This window comes from Lepus europaeus, chromosome 13 (assembly GCF_033115175.1).
Source record: "Lepus europaeus isolate LE1 chromosome 13, mLepTim1.pri, whole genome shotgun sequence".
Taxonomy (NCBI): Eukaryota; Metazoa; Chordata; class Mammalia; order Lagomorpha; family Leporidae; genus Lepus; species Lepus europaeus.
This window is the reverse complement of record NC_084839.1, coordinates 85,403,274-85,424,151: the sequence shown is the minus strand read 5'-3', so window position 1 is coordinate 85,424,151 and position 20,878 is coordinate 85,403,274. Positions and strand designations below refer to the sequence as shown.

The following is a 20,878-nucleotide window of genomic DNA, read 5'->3' as shown; positions in this document are numbered from 1 at the left end:
AGTTTGAGGTTCCTTTTGATCCACACTTTCTTTTTGATTATAGAATTTATAATTTAATAAATGCTATATAAATATATATAGGACTCTATAGCTTATATTACTACATATTTATGTGACGATGTTTGTATGATAAATTTCTGAAAGAGGAATTGCTGAGCTAGAAAATAAGTGGGTTCATTTTGATTTTGATACATATTGTCCTATTGACATACACACAGGTACCAGTTTATACCCTGCCACAAGCTGGTGCGTGAAGGTATCTGTGAGGCCCAGCATCCTGAAGAGCTACACAATGCCTTGACACCTGTGTTTCATCTGTTCTACAGGTATGACTTAAGTCTGGATGAGATGAGAGCACTGACAGTTCAGAGGGCGAAGTTTACCATGGGCTTACCTCTGCTAAAACGTGCAATTCAGGATCAGGTAAGCAAGCAGCCTTATCTTGGGGTGTGTGTGTGTATGTGTGTATGTGTGTGTATGTGTGTATGTGTGTATGTGTCTGTGTGTGTGTGTGTGTGAGAGAGAGAGAGAGAGAGAGAGAGAAATCTTCCATTTGCTGGTTCACTCCTCAAATGCCGACAACACCAGTGCCAGGCCCTGGGGAGCTCCGTGTGGGTTCTCATGTGGATGGCAGAGTCCCATGCCCTTGAGCTATCATCTGCTGCCTCACAGGATGCGTTAGCAGGAGGCTGGGTATGGAGTGGGACAGCAGGGGCTTGAACTGGCGCTAAGATATGGAATGCGGGCTAGCAGCTTGGCTCACTGCACCACCATACCCACCACACCTTTGATGCATTTTAGACTTGTCCAAAGGTTATGAGTCCTGTTTGTCTAAAAATTGCCATTCTGAACTCAGTGATATTATTTTAGTCAACTTGGCGTTGTGAGAAAGAACTAACACGTCATTGGCAAGTTCCTTTGTGATGCTAGTATTGGGAGCTGTGTTTCTTCGTCAGGTTTAATCCATCTCTGTTTCATTCAGCTCCATGACTTCCTTAGCCCTGGCACAACACTTCCTGGTGAGACCCCGGGGGTCCAGGACTGGAGTGAGGTGCAGCTAGCTTCGTGGATGGCTGAGGAACTGAACCTATCCCTGGTCTTTCCTGCCCAGAGTGGTCTGTGCAGGGAGAGGCTGAGGCCTGAGGGTAGGGTCCTCCCCATTCAGGAGAACGCAGAGACGCTTTCTTTGTAGTGTAGTTCAGAGCCGGTGAGGGGCCTGCTGTCCATCCTTCAAATGGACCTCAGGGTCGGCTGTCCTGGGGAGACAAGGACCACACCCAGCACTTTCTCCAGGTGCAGTTCTAGGCAGAACCTGGAGGTCCTCCAGTCCTCCAGGCTGATGAAGGCCCTTCAGTGCCACCCTTAGATGGACAGCTGAGAAAGGATGCTCATTTGGAAAAGGAAAGCCCTCCGGGATGGAGGGAAGCATGCTGGCAAAGCCTAACCAGTTAGGCAGGGATTTTCAAGCTAATAAATTGCCTGTTGATGGAACATCATTTAGATGTTGACTGTCACCACAAAGAGAAAAGAAAACCCATCAACCTTCGTTGCTTGCAGCTGCTTTCTCTGTTGGAACCAGAGCTGTCTTGCAGCCAGAGTAGGGCTGGCGGGAAGGGGAGCTCTTGGTCTGTGGCCGGCCTTCTGCGCCGTGAATCAGCCCAGCATGTCCACGGCTTAGCCTAGGATCGGTAGTGCAGACCTGGATGTGAGAGCCGATCCCTTAATGTGACTGGCTAATTGCTACCTGACCTGCTGGATCTGGAGGATTAGCCTTTGTGTGGAGTCCTGGATCCAATTATCTTCCTGCTTTCACAGCTCCTTGAGTGCTCTCAGGCAGCCTGAACAGCTTGTTGTCCTGGCTGGTTAGATATAATTTCTCCAAGAGGCGCAGGGCTGCCCTCGACGATCCTTCCAGTTCATTTTGGTTAGTTATCTCGGCCTGCTTGGCACATCTCTGTGTGTGAATTTGCAAAAGCCAAGGAACCCAGAGGGCAGTCAGCCAGTCACCGGCCCAGCAGGCTCGTCTTTCAGGACGGGTGTCAGGAGACGCGGCAGCACATCTGTGCTTGGAGGTTCTCAGATTCCACACCGTAGACAGCTGGAGGAGCCGTCCACGTCCAGTAATTCTAGAAGAAGCATTGCATGATTCATCCTGCCTCTTAATGAGAATATTGAGTCCTGGCTGTGCTGCCTGCCCGGAGAGTGTGCCAGGCCCTTCCCTTTTCCTCTGGTTGCTCTTTGCTGTGGTGGAGGATCTGATGAGCTCCGAGGCAGGACGCGGCCTGTGACACGGAATGATGATGTCCCCAAGCACAAATGAGGAGAAAGCCTCATTCATTCCAGGTCTCCATGGACAGTCACAGGCCAAAAATAGGTCATTACGGTTTTCCCTTCTGTCATCTGGGATACATTTGACATGTTCCAAAAAAAAAAGTTTAAAGGGAAAAGTAGTATCTGACTACCAGTGCATGTGCACACACACACATGCACCTGTTGTGAACACTGTCAGTGTGCCCTGTGCCCCCTCCTCCTGCACCTGTTTCTAGTGACATCACCTTTATGAACCTCAGCCAAGAGCTCTCTTGTTCCCTGGAAAGTCTATGATTGAATCCTGCGTTGGGGGAGTCTCTGGCTCCTGTGGTTTCCAGATGCAGGACAAAGGTGCAGGCTGGTCATCTGCTCTGTGGCAGCCTCAGGGCAGGAGCTATAACTCCTCCTGGGATGTCTTGTCCAGTGTGGGGGGCAGCTCCCCTGGAGAAACTCATCCCTGAAGCTAAAAGGGGCTGCTGACCCACTCAACTCATCACCATAACAAACAGTAGCAGCTCATACTTAGCAAGTCTGAGTTCATACTTTGTGCCCATCACAGCCAGGTCTTCATCCGCTGGTTCTCTCCCCAGATGGCTGCAATGGCCAAAGATGGGCTAATCTGAAGCCAGGAGCCAAGGGCTTATTCTGGGTCTCACATGTGGGTACAGAGGCTCAAGGACTTGGGCCATTTTCTACCACTTTCCCAGGCCATAGCAGAGAGCTGGATTGGAAGTGGAGCAGCTGGGACTCGAACCAGAGTCCATATGGGATGTCGGCGCTGCAGGTGGCGACTTTACCCCCTATGCCACAGTGCCGGCCCCCATAGCAACTTTAATATGGATCATCTCAAGGAATATTCACAGCACCTCTCATTGTGTTCCCATTGTATAGATAAGTCAACTGAATGGGTGCAATGGCCTGAGGTTGGTTACACAACAGGTGAGTTGTATGTAACTAAAGGAGCACAGGTCCAGGTAGCCTGCCTGCTGAGCCCACTGCAGTGGTCCTCACCGCTGGCTGCACTTTAGAATCATCTGGGGAACGTTGGGACATCCTCCTGTGGGGACTTTTGCTCAGAACAGTCAAAGGAAGGTTGAGTGCTGAAGGCTGGTGCAGTCCTGGGGCTGCACCTGCTGCTCTGTGTCTCCTTTCCTAGGCCCTGTGCTGCCTTCCCAGAACTGTTCCCATTCAGCGTTCGCTCCCTGCTGTCCTGGCTTATAGTTGGCCCATGAGATGCTCCGTCTCAGTGTCTGCTCCCCCAGGAGGGAGCCAGGTGGGGCTGGTCAGGCTGCCCTTGGCAAGTGTTGTGAAGGTTGGGGACAGGTGTCAGGACAGTGAAGGGCCCACCCTGTGACTGCTCTGCCTCCCACCCCTGCACCCCACCACCATGTTTTCTCCCATCCTGAGCTTTGCTTCTCCTCATTCTTGTGATCCACATGGGTGGGGGTTTTTGGGTGCCATCTTTACCTGAACCAGTGGTTCTCAGTGGATGGTCTGAGGGCCCCTGGGATCCCCAAGACCTCTTCCCTGCTCCCTGAAAAGTGTGTCAGCCTACCTGTCTGTGTGACACCAGGTTTTCATCCCAAACTTCAGCTAAGGTAATGTGTCCCAACGGACCAAGTGCAGCGGCAGGTAGGAGAGTCCAGCTGTCTTTGAGCTGGATAGTAAAACAATGTGCAGGTATTACATGTTAATCTCAAATTTAAAAATAAGTGCAAAATAGTTTGTAAAAACCTAAGGCAATGCCATCTTCTTGCTGATTTTTTTTGGTTTTGAAGTTATTATTTTTCATAAAATTGTGCCACTTACATTAATAAGTACAGTCTATTATTGTTGCTTTTAAATGACAAACATCTTAAAAATTCTCACTTTTAACTACTAATCTGGTGAACCTACATTAACAAAGCATTTTGGAATCCTCAATTTTTTTTTAAAGACTTGCTTATTTATTTGAGAGGCAGAGAGAGAGAGGTTTTCCATCCGCTGGTTCACTCCCCAAATGGCTGCAATGGCTGCAATGGCTGGAGCTGGGCCAGTCTGAAGCCAGGAGCTTCTTCCAGATCTCGCACTTGGGTACAGGGGCCCAAGTACTTGAGCCATCTTTTGTTGCTTTCCCAGGTGCATTAGCAGGGAGCTGGAATGGAAGAAGAGCAGCTGGGGTATGAACTGGGGCCCATATGGGATGCTGGTGCTGCTGGTGGAGGCTTAGCCTACTATGCCACAGCGCCGGCCCCAGAAGAATCCTCAACTTTTAAGGGAAAGGGATTCGGGGACTAGAAAGTTTGAGAACTGTTGAGCTGAGTCATTTGTGGTTTTCCGGAAGCCCAATCACAGCAGTTCAGGGGATAAGTGGAAAGGACTGGAGGCTCTATATTTATATTTATTATAATTACCTATTAGTGGCCGGCGCCGTGGCTCAATAGGCTAATCCTCTGCCTTGTGGCGCCAGCACACTGGGTTCTAGTCCCGGTCGGGGCGCCGGATTCTGTCCCCGTTGCCCCTCTTCCAGGCCAGCTATCTGCTATGGCCCAGGAAGGCAGTGGAGGATGGCCCAAGTGCTTGGGCCCTGCACCCGCATGGGAGACCAGGAGAAGCACCTGGCTCCTGGCTTCGGATCAGCGCGGTGTGCTGGCCGCAGCGGCCATTGGAGGGTGAACCAACGGCAAAAAGGAAGACCTTTCTCTCTGTCTCTCTCTCTCTTTCACTGTCCACTCTGCCTGCCAAAAAAAAAAAAAAACAAAACAAAACAAAAAACAAAACAAACAAAAAAAAACTAAAAAATTACCTATTAGTAGTAAAAATTTTAAAAATGCATTTTAGAGTCAGAGAGAGAGAGAGAGAGAGAGAGAGAGAGAGAGAGATTGAGATCCCATTCATTGGTTTACTTCCCAAGTGCCCAGGAGCCAGGAACTCAATGCAGGTGTCTCACGTCAATGGCAGGAATCCAATCTCTTCAGCCATCACCTGCTGCCTCCCAGGGTGCACACTGGCAGGAAGCTGGAATTGGAAGAGAAGCTGGAACTTGAACCCAGGCACTCTGATACGGGATGTGGGTTTCTTAATCACTGCTCCAAACACCCTAGTCCCCCATTATTTTGATCAGGATTTTAGAAAGTCGTTGCCTGAGGGTATTTTTGTATTTAGAGACCTATCAGGTGGGTGATCAGATGTCAGATGGAATAAAGTTCTAAGGTCAGGCACCACTGAAAACAACTGGGAGTGGGGAAAATGCTTGCTTTCCTAATTAGCTGCTGAGAAAAGAAGCAGCCATTCATAGGAAGCATTTGCATTTAATCACGGGTGTGTTGCTGCAAGGGTGCATGCCCAGGGCTGGTGCTGTCTGCTTGCTATGGGCCCTCCCGCCAGCCCACCCTGCCCTGGCCCACTCTGTGCCCACGAGCACCAGTGCTGGCCCTGATCAACCCTGCAGTCGGGACCGTTCTGCCCCCAACCCTTGCCAGGACTGGCTCCCGATCCGCTTCCTTGGAGCTCTTGGCTCTGTTGTCCTGGCCTTGGCTCTACCCTTGGCCCTCTGGCTTCTGTTTGTCCTGGAACTCAAGCGTTTCCTCGTGGGTTGTGACAGGCTACCCTGGCTCCCTCGGTCCCATGTGCTGCCTTTGGCAGGAGTCTCCGTCCCGGCTCCAGCTCCGTGGACTTGGACACTGGCCACTTGGCCAACACTCTGGCCAGGCCAGCCCTGACTCCGTGGGATAACCGTGAAGGATTTGAGCAGAGATGACAGGATGGAGTGGCCTGTTTACAACAGTCCCTCTGTGTAGATTGGCATGCAGACCGAACTTTCATTTGCAGTGGCCACAGGGGTTCCTCTAGAGGGCGTGCGCGAGTCAGTGGGGACCCATCCAGGGCCTGCAGTGCAGCTGGGATCCTGGTGCTCTTTTATTTATTTATTTTTTTTATTTATTTTTTTGACAGGCAGAGTGGATGGAGTGAGAGAGAGAGAGACAGAGAGAAAGGTCTTCCTTTTTTTGCTGTTGGTTCACCCTCCAATGGCCACTGCGGCCGGCGTATCTTGCTGATCCGAAGGCAGGAGCCAGGTGCTTCTCCTGGTCTCCCATGAGGGTGCAGGGCCCAAGGACTTGGGCCATCCTCCACTGCCTTCCCGGGCCATAGCAGAGAGCTGGCCTGGAAGAGGGGCAACCGGGACAGGATCGGTGCCCCAACCGGGACTAGAACCCGGTGTGCCGGCGCCGCAAGGTGGAGGATTAGCCTGTTAAGCCATGGCGCCGGCCTTCGTGGTGCTCTTTATGTGTCGACGCTGCAAGCGCTCTGCTTACTGAAGACGTTTCATTTTAAGGCTTACTTAGTACTCTTGTGGTGAAATATTATGTAAAAACTAACTATTACTGGTGACCATTTCCCAAGTCCCTTCTGTGTGCCTGGTGAGGGGATTCATTCATTTCACAATTATCTATTGACCACCAACTGCAAGTCCAGCACTGTCCAAAGAACGGTGCACAAAGTAGTTAAAAAATACTTGTTTTGCCGGTGCCGCGGCTCAATAGGCTAATCCTCCGCCTTGCGGCGCCAGCACACTGAGTTCTAGTCCCGGTCGGGGCGCCAGATTCTGTCCCCGTTGCCCCTCTTCCAGGCCAGCTCTCTGCTGTGGCCAGGGAGTGCAGTGGAGGATGGCCCAAGTGCTTGGGCCCTGCACCCGCATGGGAGACCAGGAGAAGCACCTGGCTCCTGGCTTCGGATCAGCGTGGTGCGCCTGCCGCGGCAGCCATTGGAGGGTGAACCAACGGCAAAAAGGAAGACCTTCCTCTCTGTCTCTCTCTCTCACTGTCCACTCCGGCTGTCAAAAAAAAAAAAAAAAAAAAAAAAAAAAAGAAGAAGAAGAAAAAGAAAAAATACTTGTTTTTATGGAGTTTACATTTTAATCTGGGAAGAGCAGACAATAAACCCATAGGCAACTGGATTTATGGTTGTCAGATGGTGATAGGCGCTGAATAAAAAAATCAAGTATGGGAAATCGGAAAGAAAAAGTGAAATTGTCTCTGTTGGCAGATTACATGAGGGCTTCTGTGGAAAACCCTCATGATGGGGCTGTGTTGTGGCACAGTGGGTAAAGCTGCCACTTGTGATGCTGGCTTCCCACATGGGCACCAGTTTGAGTCCTGGCTGCTCTACTTCCGATCCAGCTCCCGGCTAATGTGCCTGGAAAAACAGCAGAAGATGGCCCAAGTCCTTGGGCCCCTGCACCCACATGGGAGGCCTGGAAGAAGCTCCTGGCTCCTGGGTTTGGGATTGGCCCAGCTCTGGACATTATGACCATTTGGGGATTAAACTGGTGGATGAAAGACCTCTCTCTCTCTGTAACTCTGCCTTTCAAATAAATAAATAAATCTCTTAAGAAAAGAGTGACTTTTATGCTGTGTACGTATTAATAAATTTAAAAGCACCAATCATGTAAAGGTTCTAGGGAGAGTTGGAGGGACATCTGGGGGGCCTCCTGAGAAGGTGACATTGGAGCAGGTGCCCAAGGCTATGGGTGAGTGAGCCAGGTGGAGGGCAGGGGAACAGCATTTGGTCAGAGGGAACAGCAGCAGCAGTTAGGGTCGGCTGGGCTGCGGAGTGTACTGAGGGGTGTGTGCTGGCTTGAAGGAGCAGCCGGGTGATGTGGCAGAGGCAGAGTGAGTGGGGAGGAGACAGCAGTGATGGGCTAGGGAGGTGTGGGCTACAGGACCATGAGAGACTTCAGAGTGAGTAAAACGGAAGGTTTGGGGAGACTGCGGGGGTGAGGCATGAGCTGACATTTGACCAGGGTCCCCTTGGCCGCTGCGCTTGAGGCCGTACTCTATGAGGACTGCAAGCAGGGAGGTGAGCGGAGTGGGCTTCGCAGTCACTCGGAGACAGGCGGTGCTGGCTGGGCCTGAGTGGCTGCAGTCAAGGTGGTGAGAAGCGACTGAATTAGGTTCTGCAGAAGGGAAAACAGGGGGATTAGCTGGTGGATGAGAGGACAGAGAGAGAGAGAGAGAGAGAGAGAGAGAGAGAAGGGGAGAGAGGGAGAGATGAGCGCCTGTTCCGTGCTGTTGGGGCTGAGCAAGTAGAAAGATGGGGTGACCATCCGCTAGGGTGGGGAGATTTGCAGGAGTTTGTCTTTAATGGGACCAGTAGTTTGTGATGTTTAGGGGAACGGTGTGGGGAAGTTGTCAGCATAGAGATGCATTTATTTATTTATTTATTTTATTAAATTTGGAGAGGCAGAGAGGTAGAAATACATCTATGTACATAGAAATACAGATAGAAATATATGTATATATTTTTAGAGAGAGAGAGAGAGGGAGAGAGAATGAGAGAGAGAGAGAGAGAGAGGCAGGTATGCTCCAGTTAACTCCCCACATGCCTGCAACAGCTCTGGATCGTGGGGCCTGACACCAGGAGCCAGGAACTCATTCTGGGTCTCCTGCATGGGTGGCAGGAGCCAATCATTTCAGTGATGGCAACTTCCTCTCAGGATCTACGTGAACAGGAAGCTGGAGTCAGGAGCTGGAGTTGGGAGCTGGAGCTGGGAGTTGAACCTAGGGACTATGATGTGAATGCCGGCATCGTGACTGCTGGGCCAAACACCCTCCCATAGAGGCGACTTTAGAGCCAGGAGGCTGGGGGGATCTTCAAGGCGTGAGTATCAACAGGGAAGCAGAGGGCCCAGGACTGGGCCTGGTGGGATGATGGGAAGAACCAGCGAGGTAGGACACAGGTGGGAGAGGTTGGCCAAGCATTTCGCACACATTTTCCATTACATTCTCAGAGTAAATCCACAAGATAAATATGACTCCTGTTATATGGTCAGGATCTGTGTATAAGGGGAAAAGGTCAGTTGTTTAAAATTCAATGGTGAGGAGCCGGCACTGTGGCATAGTGGATAAAGCCACTGCCTGCAGTGCCGGCATCCCATATGGGCGCCAGTTTGAGTCCCGGCTGCTCCACTTCTGATCCAGCTCTCTGCTATGGCCTGGAAAGCAGTAGAAGTTTGCCCAAGTCCTTGGGCCCCTGCACCTACATGGGAAACCTGGAAGAAGCTCCTGACTTTGAATGGGCAAAACGGTCGTTGTGGCCGACTGGGAAGTGAACCAACGGATCGAAGACCTCTCTCTCTCTCTGCCTCTCCTTCTCTATGTAACTCTTTCAAATAAAGAAATAAATCTTTTAAAAAATGAAATTCAATGGTAAAAAGGACTCAAACTAGTTATACTAGTTATACTCAACTCTCGAGCCTGTGTGCAGTCTTTGTGTTGTGATGGGCGAGAGGACAGAGGCCTAGGGGAACTGAATCTCATAACTCCAGATGAATAAGAGCGTCCCTGTCTTCCAAGTGTCCCCCCTACCAGAGATCAGTAACAAGGAAGTGTGCAGCAAAGGCAGCCCCCTTGGGCAAGCTGGGGTTGATGCTGTAGAAAACTCAACAGTGACCTTGTGTGTGTACACGGAGAGTGGCTGCCCCAAAGGTAGCACGGGCGAGAGGCCCTACTGATTTCCAGGGATGTTGGAGTGGAATGGAGATAGCACTGTGGCTCCCTGCCACAGAACAGTTAGGCTCAAGCATAGGAGGTGAGCTCAACATCAGAAGGTTCCACCAGGCCCATGGAGCAAGCAGGGAGTGTCATGCGGGTGGATAGGGTAGGATTAGGATCCATGCTGTCCAGTAGCGGCCGAATCCAGCTGGGACTGGGACTTCTGGGCCATAATGGGCCTCACGGTGCTGTCTCCTCTGGTTCCTGGCACCTGGGCCAGCTTGGTTCCCATCTGTTTTCCAAGTCTGCTTGTCCACCTCCTATAGGTGCATCTGAGACTTGGAGGAGTCAGTTACCGATGGAGATTGTTTGAAGATTCACAAATTCTCACTAGAAAGACGGTGAAAAATTACTTATTATCAAAGTAACATCCATTCATTACAGGCTAATTAAAAATACAGTTACACACACACACACAATATTACAATCTCATCACCCAAAGATAACTGATAACATATATGCCAATCTGGTCTTTTAAAATGTAGGATACATACATTTGTCTGTGTTTTAAAAAACCCAGATGGCCTCGTTATGGTGCAATTTTGATACCATTATGCAGTGGTGATGGGTCTGATTTTGCAGTTACATAAACCGGGGTTTGTATTTTTTTTAACTTTTATTTAATAAATATAAATTTCCAAAGTACAGCTTTTGGATTACAGTGGCTTCCCCCCACCCCAGGGGGTTTGTATTTGGCTCCTTTACTCTGTGGCGTTGGCAAACTTTCTTGCTTCTTGGAGCCTCAGTTTCCTCCTCTGTACATTGGGGATGAGACTAGTACTTACCTTAAAGGATTGCTGGGAGGCTCAACTGGCCCGAGACGTGTGAGTGGGTCATCGAGTGCTGGGTGCATGACAGGTGTCGAGTGAACGCCCAGTGGTCCTGTTGTCTTTCAGCAGCTGGCTGCTCATTTCTCACAGTGTGAAATAACTGGAATTTATTCATGGAAAAAGCCTATAAGCGCCCATTCCACTAAAATGAGTGTAAAATGCTGTGCTTCCCACAAACAGAAAAGGCAGCTCACGCACTGAGCTGGCAATGTCGATCAGACACATTCACTGTCACATGCTGTGCGTGATGACCAACTTGGTGACCGTTCTAATGAGAGAGGTTTCCAAGGCAGCGTGGAGTGTGGGAGGAAGTATGTGCTGCACAGAGATGAATTAAACTTGAGGCAAGAATTTGGAAAATCCTACACTGTCAGAAAACTGCAGTAAGGATGTCACGAGAAGAGAGAAACATCCCTAGACAGAGCCAGTGGAATGCCATCTTCCATCATTCCTGATCTGGGCTTTCCTGGACTGAAGTCCCTGGGGAGGACAGAAGCACGCGGCTGCAGCCTTTGGTACACACTGCTCCCAGTGCTCTCTACTGTGTGGCCTCAGGAACCAGCAAGCAGCAAGAAGGGCCGGATGTGGAAACTATGTTGAGAGGTCTAGATTTTTTTCCCCCACTGGCAACTGGTATAATTGGAGGTTTCACCATGGGGGAGAAGGGTTGGCCAGAGTATGACATGCTTATTTTGTAAATGTTATAATGAGAATCAAAATCCAAAAGATGATTCAAACATATATGGAAATACAGACCTTGAACAGTTAGAGCAATTCTGGAAAAGAACACACGTGGAGGACTCTCACTACATGATTTCAAGACTTATAGAGCTACTCAAGATCATGCGGTATTGTCATAAGACAAACAGATCCATGGATCAAAATGACGAGTTTCAGAAGAAACTCACATACACACAGTCAATTGATGTTTTGATAAAGCTGCCAAAGGAATTCAGTGGTGAAAATGTCTTTTTCGTAAAACATTTTGAGCACCAACATGACATCACGAGTGGAAAATTCCTCTCCTGACCTCATGTGTGAAACCTCATGTTTAGACTTGGGCCCATCCCTAAGACATCTCATTATATATATGTAAATATTCCAAAATCCAAAAAACCTAAAGCTTGAAACACTTCTGGTCCCAAGCGTTTTGGATAAGTGATACTCAACCTGTATATATGTCTTTTTTAGACTCCCTTTACTTATAAAACAAAAAATTAAATTTTCAACAGAATTTGTAACAGAATATTACATTGCATAGGTCTGCTACATCAAGTGCTCTACAAAGAAAAGGAAATGTTTTAAGAAAAACAATCTTCTGACTGAGATTGAATTCATTAAGTAGAAATGAAAATAGTATATATGATAATTTAGGATAAGATATAAATTTGAGGCCAGCGCCGTGGCTTAACAGGCTAATCCTCCACCTTGCGGCGCCGGCACACCGGGTTCTAGTCCCGGTTGGGGCGCCGAATTATATCCCGGTTGCCCCTCTTCCAGGCCAGCTATCTGCTATGGCTTGGGAAGGCAGTGGAGGATGGCCCAAGTGCTTGGGCCCTGCACCCTCATGGGAGACCAGGAGAAGCACCTGGCTCCTGCCTTCGGATCAGCGCGATGCGCCGGCCGCAGCAGCCATTGGAGGGTGAACCAACGGCAAAAAGGAAGACCTTTCTCTCTGTCTCTCTCTCTCACTGTCCACTCTGCCTGTCCAAAAAAAAAAAAAAAAAAAAAAAAAAAAAGATATAAATTTGAGGGGCCGGCATTGCAAGTAAAACCACTGCCAGGGGCCGGCTCTGTGGTGTAGTGGGTTAAAGTCCCAGTCTGCAGTGCTGGCATCCCATATGGGTGCTGGTTCAAATCCCGGCTGCTCCACTTCTGATCCAGCTCTCTATTATGGCCTGGGAAAGCAGTAGAAGATGGCCCAAGTGCTTGGGCTTCTGCACGTGTGTGGGAGACCCAGAGGAAGCTCCTGGCTCCTGGCTCCTGGCTTCGGATAGGCCCAGCTCCGGCCTTTGTGGCCATCTGGGGAGTAGACCAGTGGATGGAAGACCTCTCTCTCTCTCTGCCTCTCTGTAACTTTGTCTTCCAAATAAATAAATAAATCTTAAAAAAAAAACACTGCCTGTGATGCTGGTTCATATCCCAGCTGCTCCATTTATGAAACAGCTCCTTGCTAATGGCTTGGGAAAAGCAGCAGAGAATGGCCCAAGTGTTTGGCCCCCTGCCACCCTGTGGAAGACCTAGAGGAAGGTCCTAGCTCCTGACTTCAGCTTGGCCCAGCGCTGGTCATTGTGGCCATCTAGGGAGTAAACCAGCAGATAGAAGATCTCTCCCTCTCTCATTGTAATTCTGCCTTTCAAATAGAATAAAAATATATTAAACAGAAGATGTAAGTTTGATATATTATCCATGCACTTACAGAATCACTGTCATTAAAAGCTTCTACAAAGTTACATGCCAATGTGGATATTGAATTTGGTTTGAGTGTATCAAGTGTAACTGATTGTCGCTATTGAAACAGTGGAAATACTGCAGAAACATATACAGAAATAACTGTTGCTGGATTACTATCAGTTTAGACAGTTCAGTTAGTTTCCAGTTCACTGACAGGAGAAACTGAACAATAATAGGCATTCTTTAATTAAGAGCAATTAGCCAAATGGAAATGAAAGAAGGGAGAATTTATGTGTGGAGAAGATGTTAAAATGTATGCAGGCTGGTCCGTGCAGAGTCCCAGGGCTTCCTTCAGCCTGTTGAGGACAGTGAGGGGAGGTAGCACGATGTCTAGATGAGAAATCTAACATCCGATCCCTGGTCTTTGCTCTGCCACTGACTTGGTGACTCTGGTTGGACAAGTTACTTGACCTTCCTGTGCTGGACTTTGTCATCTCTTAGAGGGGGTCAGGCCCTTCCTGTCCAGCTTAGCCCTCCAACAAAGTCTGCACCTAACTGCCACAAGTTGTTTTTATTATTTGCTGGTAACAAACTCTCTGGTGTGAGCCCAAGTTGGAGACATGCAATGGTTTGTGCTCCAGCTTGGAGTTATTTTAGGAAATAATCAATGCAAGATGCACTGGGTTGGAGCCATGATAGGAGTCATAAATCTCAATAGTCTGCTGTTTGATAAAATTAATAATGCTTGAGAGAAACATTGTGGAAAACCTTACAGCAGGGAAAAATATAGCGTGCTTACAGAGAGAGCTAAAGCCAATGTGGAAACTGAGTCACCCAGGGAAGAGACTGGCACGTGAGGACAATGAGCCTTAACTCCAACAATGACCGATTAACCCAGGGAAGGTTGCTGCTGCTGAGACAGTGTGTACCTGTATATATGCACCTGCACTTGTGCCTACATGTACACATATGTTCACAGACACAGAAACACAGAGACACATGCTCACACATACACACGTAAACACATATGCATGCACAACACTCACAGATACACACACACACGGACACCCATATATACATACACACAGATGCTTACATATACACATGTACACACATATGCATGCACAACACTCACAGATACACACACATGAACACCCATATATACATACACACAGATGCTTACATATATACACGTACACACATATGCATGTACAACACTCACAGATACACACACATATGTGGACACCCATATATACATACACACAGATGCTTACAAACACACACATACACACATATGCATGTACAACACTCACAGATACACACACATGTGAACACCCAGATATACAGACAAGCACATGCTTACATATATACACATAAACACATATGCATGCACAACACTAACAGATACACACACACATGGACACCCATATATACATACACACAGATGCTTACAAATACACACATACACACATATGCATGTACAACACTCACAGATACACACATATGTGGATACCCATATTTACATACACACAGGTAGATGCTCACATGTATACATATACATAATCTTTGTATAACAACACTCACAGATACACACACATGTGGACACCCAGATATACACACAGGCATGTGCTCATGTATCCACACGTACACACATATGTATGTATGACAACACTCACAGATACACACATATGTGAACACCCAGATATACAGACAAGCACATGCTTGCATATATACACGTACACACATATGCGTGTACAACACTCACAGATACACACACACGTGGACACCCAGCTACACATACATCTCCATGATCACATATACACATGTACACACATATGCATGTACAACACTCACAAAGACACACACATGTGCACACCAGATACACATGAGGGCACACACACCTGAGCAACAAGCGCCGGTTTTGTTGGCTGGGTCTCAGGAGAGACTGGCACGTGACAACAATTAACCTTAACTCCAGCCATGGCTGATTGCCACTTGCCCATCAGGGGCTGCCTCCTACAGAAATGCCAGCTGCTTGGGGAGTTGAGCATGCAGCAGCCCTGGTGTCTCTGTCCATTCCTCGCTGGAGGAGGAGCCTGCTCCGGCGGCTTTGGGTCTCTTGCTGTTGTATGTGGGGAGTGAGAAGAGGGGGGTGGAGGGGAATGGAGACCTTGTGGTACTGACACCAACAAAGCCCTGAGATGGTCTAGGCCTAGAAAGGAAGGTGAAGGATAGTGCTTTTTGCGTGTGTAAGGTATTCCCAAACCTTCCCCACCCACGGTCCTCACATCAAGACTGTTGCCCAGCCTTCAAGCCTGGGGTTGGTATGCATTAGGGCGTCAGGGCAGAGATGCTGCAGGTCTGGGTCATGCGTGGGAGGAGGCAGCACCTCCTGGGTGCTGGGCGTGCACAGGACACAGGGGAGCCCCTGGGGTGGGGGCAGCAGCCCAGGCAAGGCAGGCCATAGCCTGAGGGTTGTCAGAAACTACACCAGCCCTGAGGTGGTTGCTGTTGACTGCATTGTATTAGCAAAAAACTCTTCACACACTCAGAGACCAGAGGGACCCGTTACAAAAGGATGGAAAGCTCTACCTCAGCACGGTGATGTCATTATTTTCTAATTTAAAGACTGCTTTCATCAGCTTGAATTTTTTTACTGTAAAAATATCATCATGCATGTGTGATAAAAAACTGTGAATTTGAAAGACTGGAAAACCATAAGGAGACACTGACATTGGGTCCGTCGTGTTTTTAGGCAGAGAAAACAAGGAATTTTGTGGGTCGAAGCCTCGTCATTGGGGAAGTGCTGTCCATCGCGGACATGGCCACGAGCGTGAAGGTGAGTGAGGCGGGGACCTGCCCCTTGTGAAGTCCTCTTGTTATGATTGGCAGGGGTGGGAGCAGCTGTAGGCTCTCAGCACAGTGGCCAGAGGAGAGGCCTGTGAAATGGGAGCCTAGCAGCCCCTGCCCCTGGCCTCTCCTGTAATCCAATGCTGTTTTTATTTTTCCTTTGGTACAGCGTTTGTACATTTGTACCAGTCACTTTTCTTTTAAGAAATATTTATTTATTTGAAGGGTAGAGAGTTAGAGGGAGAAGGAGAGACACACACAGAGAGGTTTTCCAACTGCTGGTTCACTCCCTAATGGCTGCAATGGCCAGGGCTGGGCCAGGCTGAAGCCAGGAGCCAGGTGCCTCCTCTAGGTTTCCCACGTGGATGCAGGGGCCCAGGCAGTTAGGCATCCTCTGCTGCTTTCCCAGGTGAGTTAGCAGGGAACTGGATCAGAAATGGAGCAGCCAGGACTCAAACCAGTGTCCCAGGCAGCAGGTTAACTGGCATTGCCACAACACTTGTCCCTTAGTCACTTATTTTCATTTGTCTTAAATTTTATAAGAATAGTATCATAATCATTAATGATTTATTTAAATATTATTGCTGGATTGGTTCACATTGTTGTGTGTGTCAAAGTCAAACAACATGTAGAGATGAATTGCAGATAAAGGAACTTTTACTGGGAATGAAGAATAGAGCTGTGATCTGGGATACACAGGGAGAGGCTGGGGTGGCCTCTGGCAACTTTGGAGAACAGAGGAAAGGTAAAGATTTTATTAGGGCAGAGAAATCAAGAAAAGCTATTATTATTTTAAAAATTATCTAATTTCTCATGCACTACACACACACACACGTGTACAGAGAGGGCGGTGTTCCCATCTGCTGGTTCACTTCCCGAATGCTTGCAATAGCTGGGGTGGGGTGGTGGTGGTGGTGGTGGTGGTGGTGGGTGGAGGCCCAGAGCTGGAACTCAATCTAGGTCTCCCGCATGGGTGACAGGAGCAGATACTTGAGCCATTACTGCTGCCTCCCAGGGTCTGCATTAGTAGGAAGCTGAAGTCAGGAACTGGGACTGGGGATTGAATCCAGGAACTCTGACAGGGAACGTGGGATGCAGAGGTCCCTAGGTCAAACCCTGCCCTGGAGCAAGTTCTTTTCAAAGGGAGTTCATTTGCACATTTTACTGGAGGGGGCAGGTGAGCTCTGACTGTGGGGGTTAAGCTGGTCTTAAAGTCACAGAGGGCAGCTCCTTTATCAGTTGCTAAGACAGAGCAGGCCATCTCGTTGGATTGGTCCTGTGAGATTGTTCCTGGAGCAGTTGTCTGAGACGCGAGTGGTCCCCTTTCCGGTGCCCTCAGCTCCATTTACTGGGCTTTACCATTTTGTAAAATAAATTTTCACATGTCACTGTTTCATTCATGAAAAGATTTTTAAAAAACACATATGTATTTATTTGAATGGTAGGGTGACAGAGAAAGGGAGAGATGGAGAGATAGGAGAGAGATCTTCCATTTGTTGGTTCACTTCCCAAGTGACCACAATAGCTGGACTGGGCCAGGCTAAAGCCAGGATCCAGGAACTCCATTTAAGTCTCCCACATGGTGGTAGGGGCCCCAGTACTTGGATCGTCTGCTGCTGCCTTCTCCGATGGGTAGTGGGGAGCTGGATCAGAAGTGGAGCAGCCAGGATGCAAACCGGTGCCATGATATGGGATGCTGGCATTGTAAGTGGTGGCTTAACCTCACTGCGCCAAAATGCCAGCCTCAATGAAAAAAATTTTAAAGAGCTCTTTATGTTTTGAAATATTGCTCATAAACAGAAGGGTAGCACATAGAGTCATGTGAACTCTTTACCCGGTCCCCACTGGTGATGTCTTATACACTGGGTGTGTCATATACAATCAGGAAACTGACCTGAGTCCAGTACTGTTGAACAGGGCACAGACATTATTAAGTTTCACTGGTGTTTACATTCAGTTGTGTGTGTGCATGTGTGCGCGCATGTTTCATGTGTATACATGTATGTGCTTGTATGTGTATATATTGTGTATATGTATTGTGTGTACATGTGCGTATGTACATGTATGTGTGTATGTGTGTACGTGTATGGGCATGGATGTGTGTATTATGTGCATGTGTGTACTGTATGTATGCATGTGCATGTATACATGTATGCACGGTGTGCATGTGTGTACATGTGTATATGTACTATGTGTGTGGATGTGTGTACATGTGTGCGCATGTATATGCCTGCATTGTGTGCATGTGTTATGTGTACCTATGCATATCTATGTGCACATACACCTATGTATTACAGGCATGTATGTATGTGCATGCACACATGTGTATGTGCATGTACGTGTGTTCATGTATTGTATGTACATGTATATGCGCACACATGTGTATATGTATTATGTTTATGTGTGTTTACGTGCACATATGTGTGTAGTGTGTACATATGTGTATGTGCGTATGCATTGTATGTATGTGTTTATGTGTATGTATGTGCATGTGTGCGTGTATTGTGTGTACATGTCTGTGTATGTGCACATGTCTGTGTGTGTGTTTGGATTGTCTATGTGCATATGTATATGTGTATGCATGTGTGTGTATGTGTTGTGTGTAGGTGTACATGTGTATATGTGCATATGTATTGCATGTATGTGTTTATGTGCATGTATGTGCACGTGTGCATGTATTGTGTGTACATATGTCTGTGTATATGCACATGTCTGTGTGTGTGTTTGGATTGTCTATGTGCATGTTGTACATGTGCATATGTGTATGTGTGTATGTGTATGTGTTGTGCGTAGGTGTACATGTGTGTATGTGTATGTATTTTATATATGTGCATGTATGTATTGTATGCGGGTGTACATGCATGTGTAGTTCCGTGCAGGTTGGCCGCATGTACAGACCCATGTGGCCAACAACACAGTGTAGATAAGGAAGTGCATCATCATCACAAAGAAGCTCCTGGTGCCACTCTCCATGCTGCCACCTTCCCGCCTGTCCTCTGACAGCCACCAGCAGGTTGGCATTCTTCCCGCACTGTGTACCCACCTCTGACTACTCTCGCCATCCGTCCTGGACCATCTCCCCGCCTTCACCTGCTCGACACCTGCTCCTTCCTCAGGTCCCAGCTGGAATGTCCTTCCCTCTGGACACATATAACCATGTTGAATCTATGTGTGTTTTTATTCATGTGGCTACTACATGCCTCTTAGCACCACTAGCAGGCAAACTCTGCCAACAGTATCAGGTCCATGTTCCTGGTACATAGTAGGCATCCATGCATGTGTGCCGACTGAATACACAGAGCTTTAGACGGTGAAGCACAGAGTTATCCCATGGTGCAGCGGTTCCACTAACTAGACGTATAACCCAAAGGATTGGAAACAGTGCTCATCACAGCATTCCTCACCATGCCTGAAAGGCAGAAACAAAGCAACCAGCTGTGGAATGGGTTTACAAAGCAACGGTGTGTACACACAACAGAGCATTACTGAGCCATAAGAAGGAATGAGGTTCTGGTACACGCTACATGGGTGAATTTTAGAAGCATTATGCTAAGTGACATAAGCCAGACACAAAGGGAAACCAGTGAATGAGTCCACTGAAGTAGGCAGGATGGGCACATTCAGAGAAAGAAGACGGGTGAGAGACTCCCAGAGGCCGGGAGGAGGGCAGAGTGGCAAGTTATCCTGATGGGTGCAGAGTTTCTGTCTGGGGAGGTGAAAAAGCTTCGCAAGTACTGATGTCTGCACGACATTGTGAATGCACTTAATGCCACCTAATTGCAAATTTTAAAGTGGCAACTTTATATAATACTCCCTGTATAGTTTGCTTCCAGAAAAATAATAATTAAAAATGATTATGAACTCTGCTTCCCCCACACATCAGGCTGATTCTCCACCCCTTCTGAGCTTGGAAATCCTTGGCAGTGGGAGGTAGATGGGCCCTGTGTGGTGAACTCAGCTGGGAGGTCGTGGCTTTGCTTTCTGTTGGTGGTGGAAGGCGGTGTCCAGTGGGCTGTGGTGGGCTGGGAACTGTTCCTTTGAGCTCTGGATCAGTCAGTGGGGATGGTCCCCAGATATCCCCACCCCCAAGAGCAGCTGGTAGCTCCTGCCTTTTGCATGAGCTGTCAATCACTTGAGTTGGGAGTGGGAGTGACAGCATCAACTTAGCAAAATCCTGTGCCCCATAGGCTTGAGCCCCTTGACTTGCTCGCTCTGATTCTGTGTTAACCCACAGGTCTTGTGTTTCCCTGAGCACTCTGGACAGACATGGTTGGACTCAGGCAGCCAGGGCTGGCAGGGCCACAGTGGTGGAGCAGGGATGCAACAGAGCTGTCAGGGAAAAGGACTCCTTCACTGAGGGTCTTGAATCCCTACCCCTGCCCAGGAACTGTCCAGAGTCTGCTGCCAAACACACGGATGCCGTCTGGAAGGCCTCGCGGGCTGAAGGAGACGCAGGCTGCTTCCTTTCCTCCTGTCCTGTCTCTGCTCCTCTCTTTTTCTCTTTCTATATTGCAATCACTTTCCTATCTGTTACTTGGGCCTCTGTAACAAAACATCATAGACTCGGGGGCTTCAACAAGAGACATTTCTATTCTGACGTTTCTGGAGGCTGCCAAGTCCGAGATCACGGTCACGTGCCGGGGAGGGCTCCCTTCATGGCTTGCAGCCCACCGCCCTCCTGCTATGTCCTTACATCACAGGGAGAGGTACCGGTCTCCCTTCCTCTCCTTATAGGGGCACCGATAAGTCCCAGTCTCATGACCTCATCCAACCCTAAATGCTTCCCAAAGACCTGTCCCCAAAACCATCCCACTCAGGTTGAGGAATTCAGCATTTGAGTTTCGGTGGACACGATTCAGTCCATACACGGGATCATCCCTGTGAATCTCATTTGCTCTTGGAATGAAAAGACCCCAGATGCCCTTGCAGGCTCTTTAGGGGACCTGCTGTTGGGCCATTGTG

General features: G+C 48.4%; 1 protein-coding gene across 1 annotated transcript in view; it reads left to right on the top strand.

Moving 5' to 3' along the window:
• Positions 1–333: 333 nt before the first annotated feature.
• Positions 334–20,878, top strand: part of ACOXL (acyl-CoA oxidase like) — a 347,688-nt gene continuing 327,143 nt past the window's right edge. Inside the window, exons 1-2 of the mRNA XM_062208877.1 lie at positions 334–423; positions 15,822–15,905. Of these exons, the coding sequence (XP_062064861.1) occupies positions 349–423; positions 15,822–15,905 (159 nt within the window). The 5' untranslated portion in view covers positions 334–348. The remainder of the gene's footprint in view (positions 424–15,821; positions 15,906–20,878) is intronic.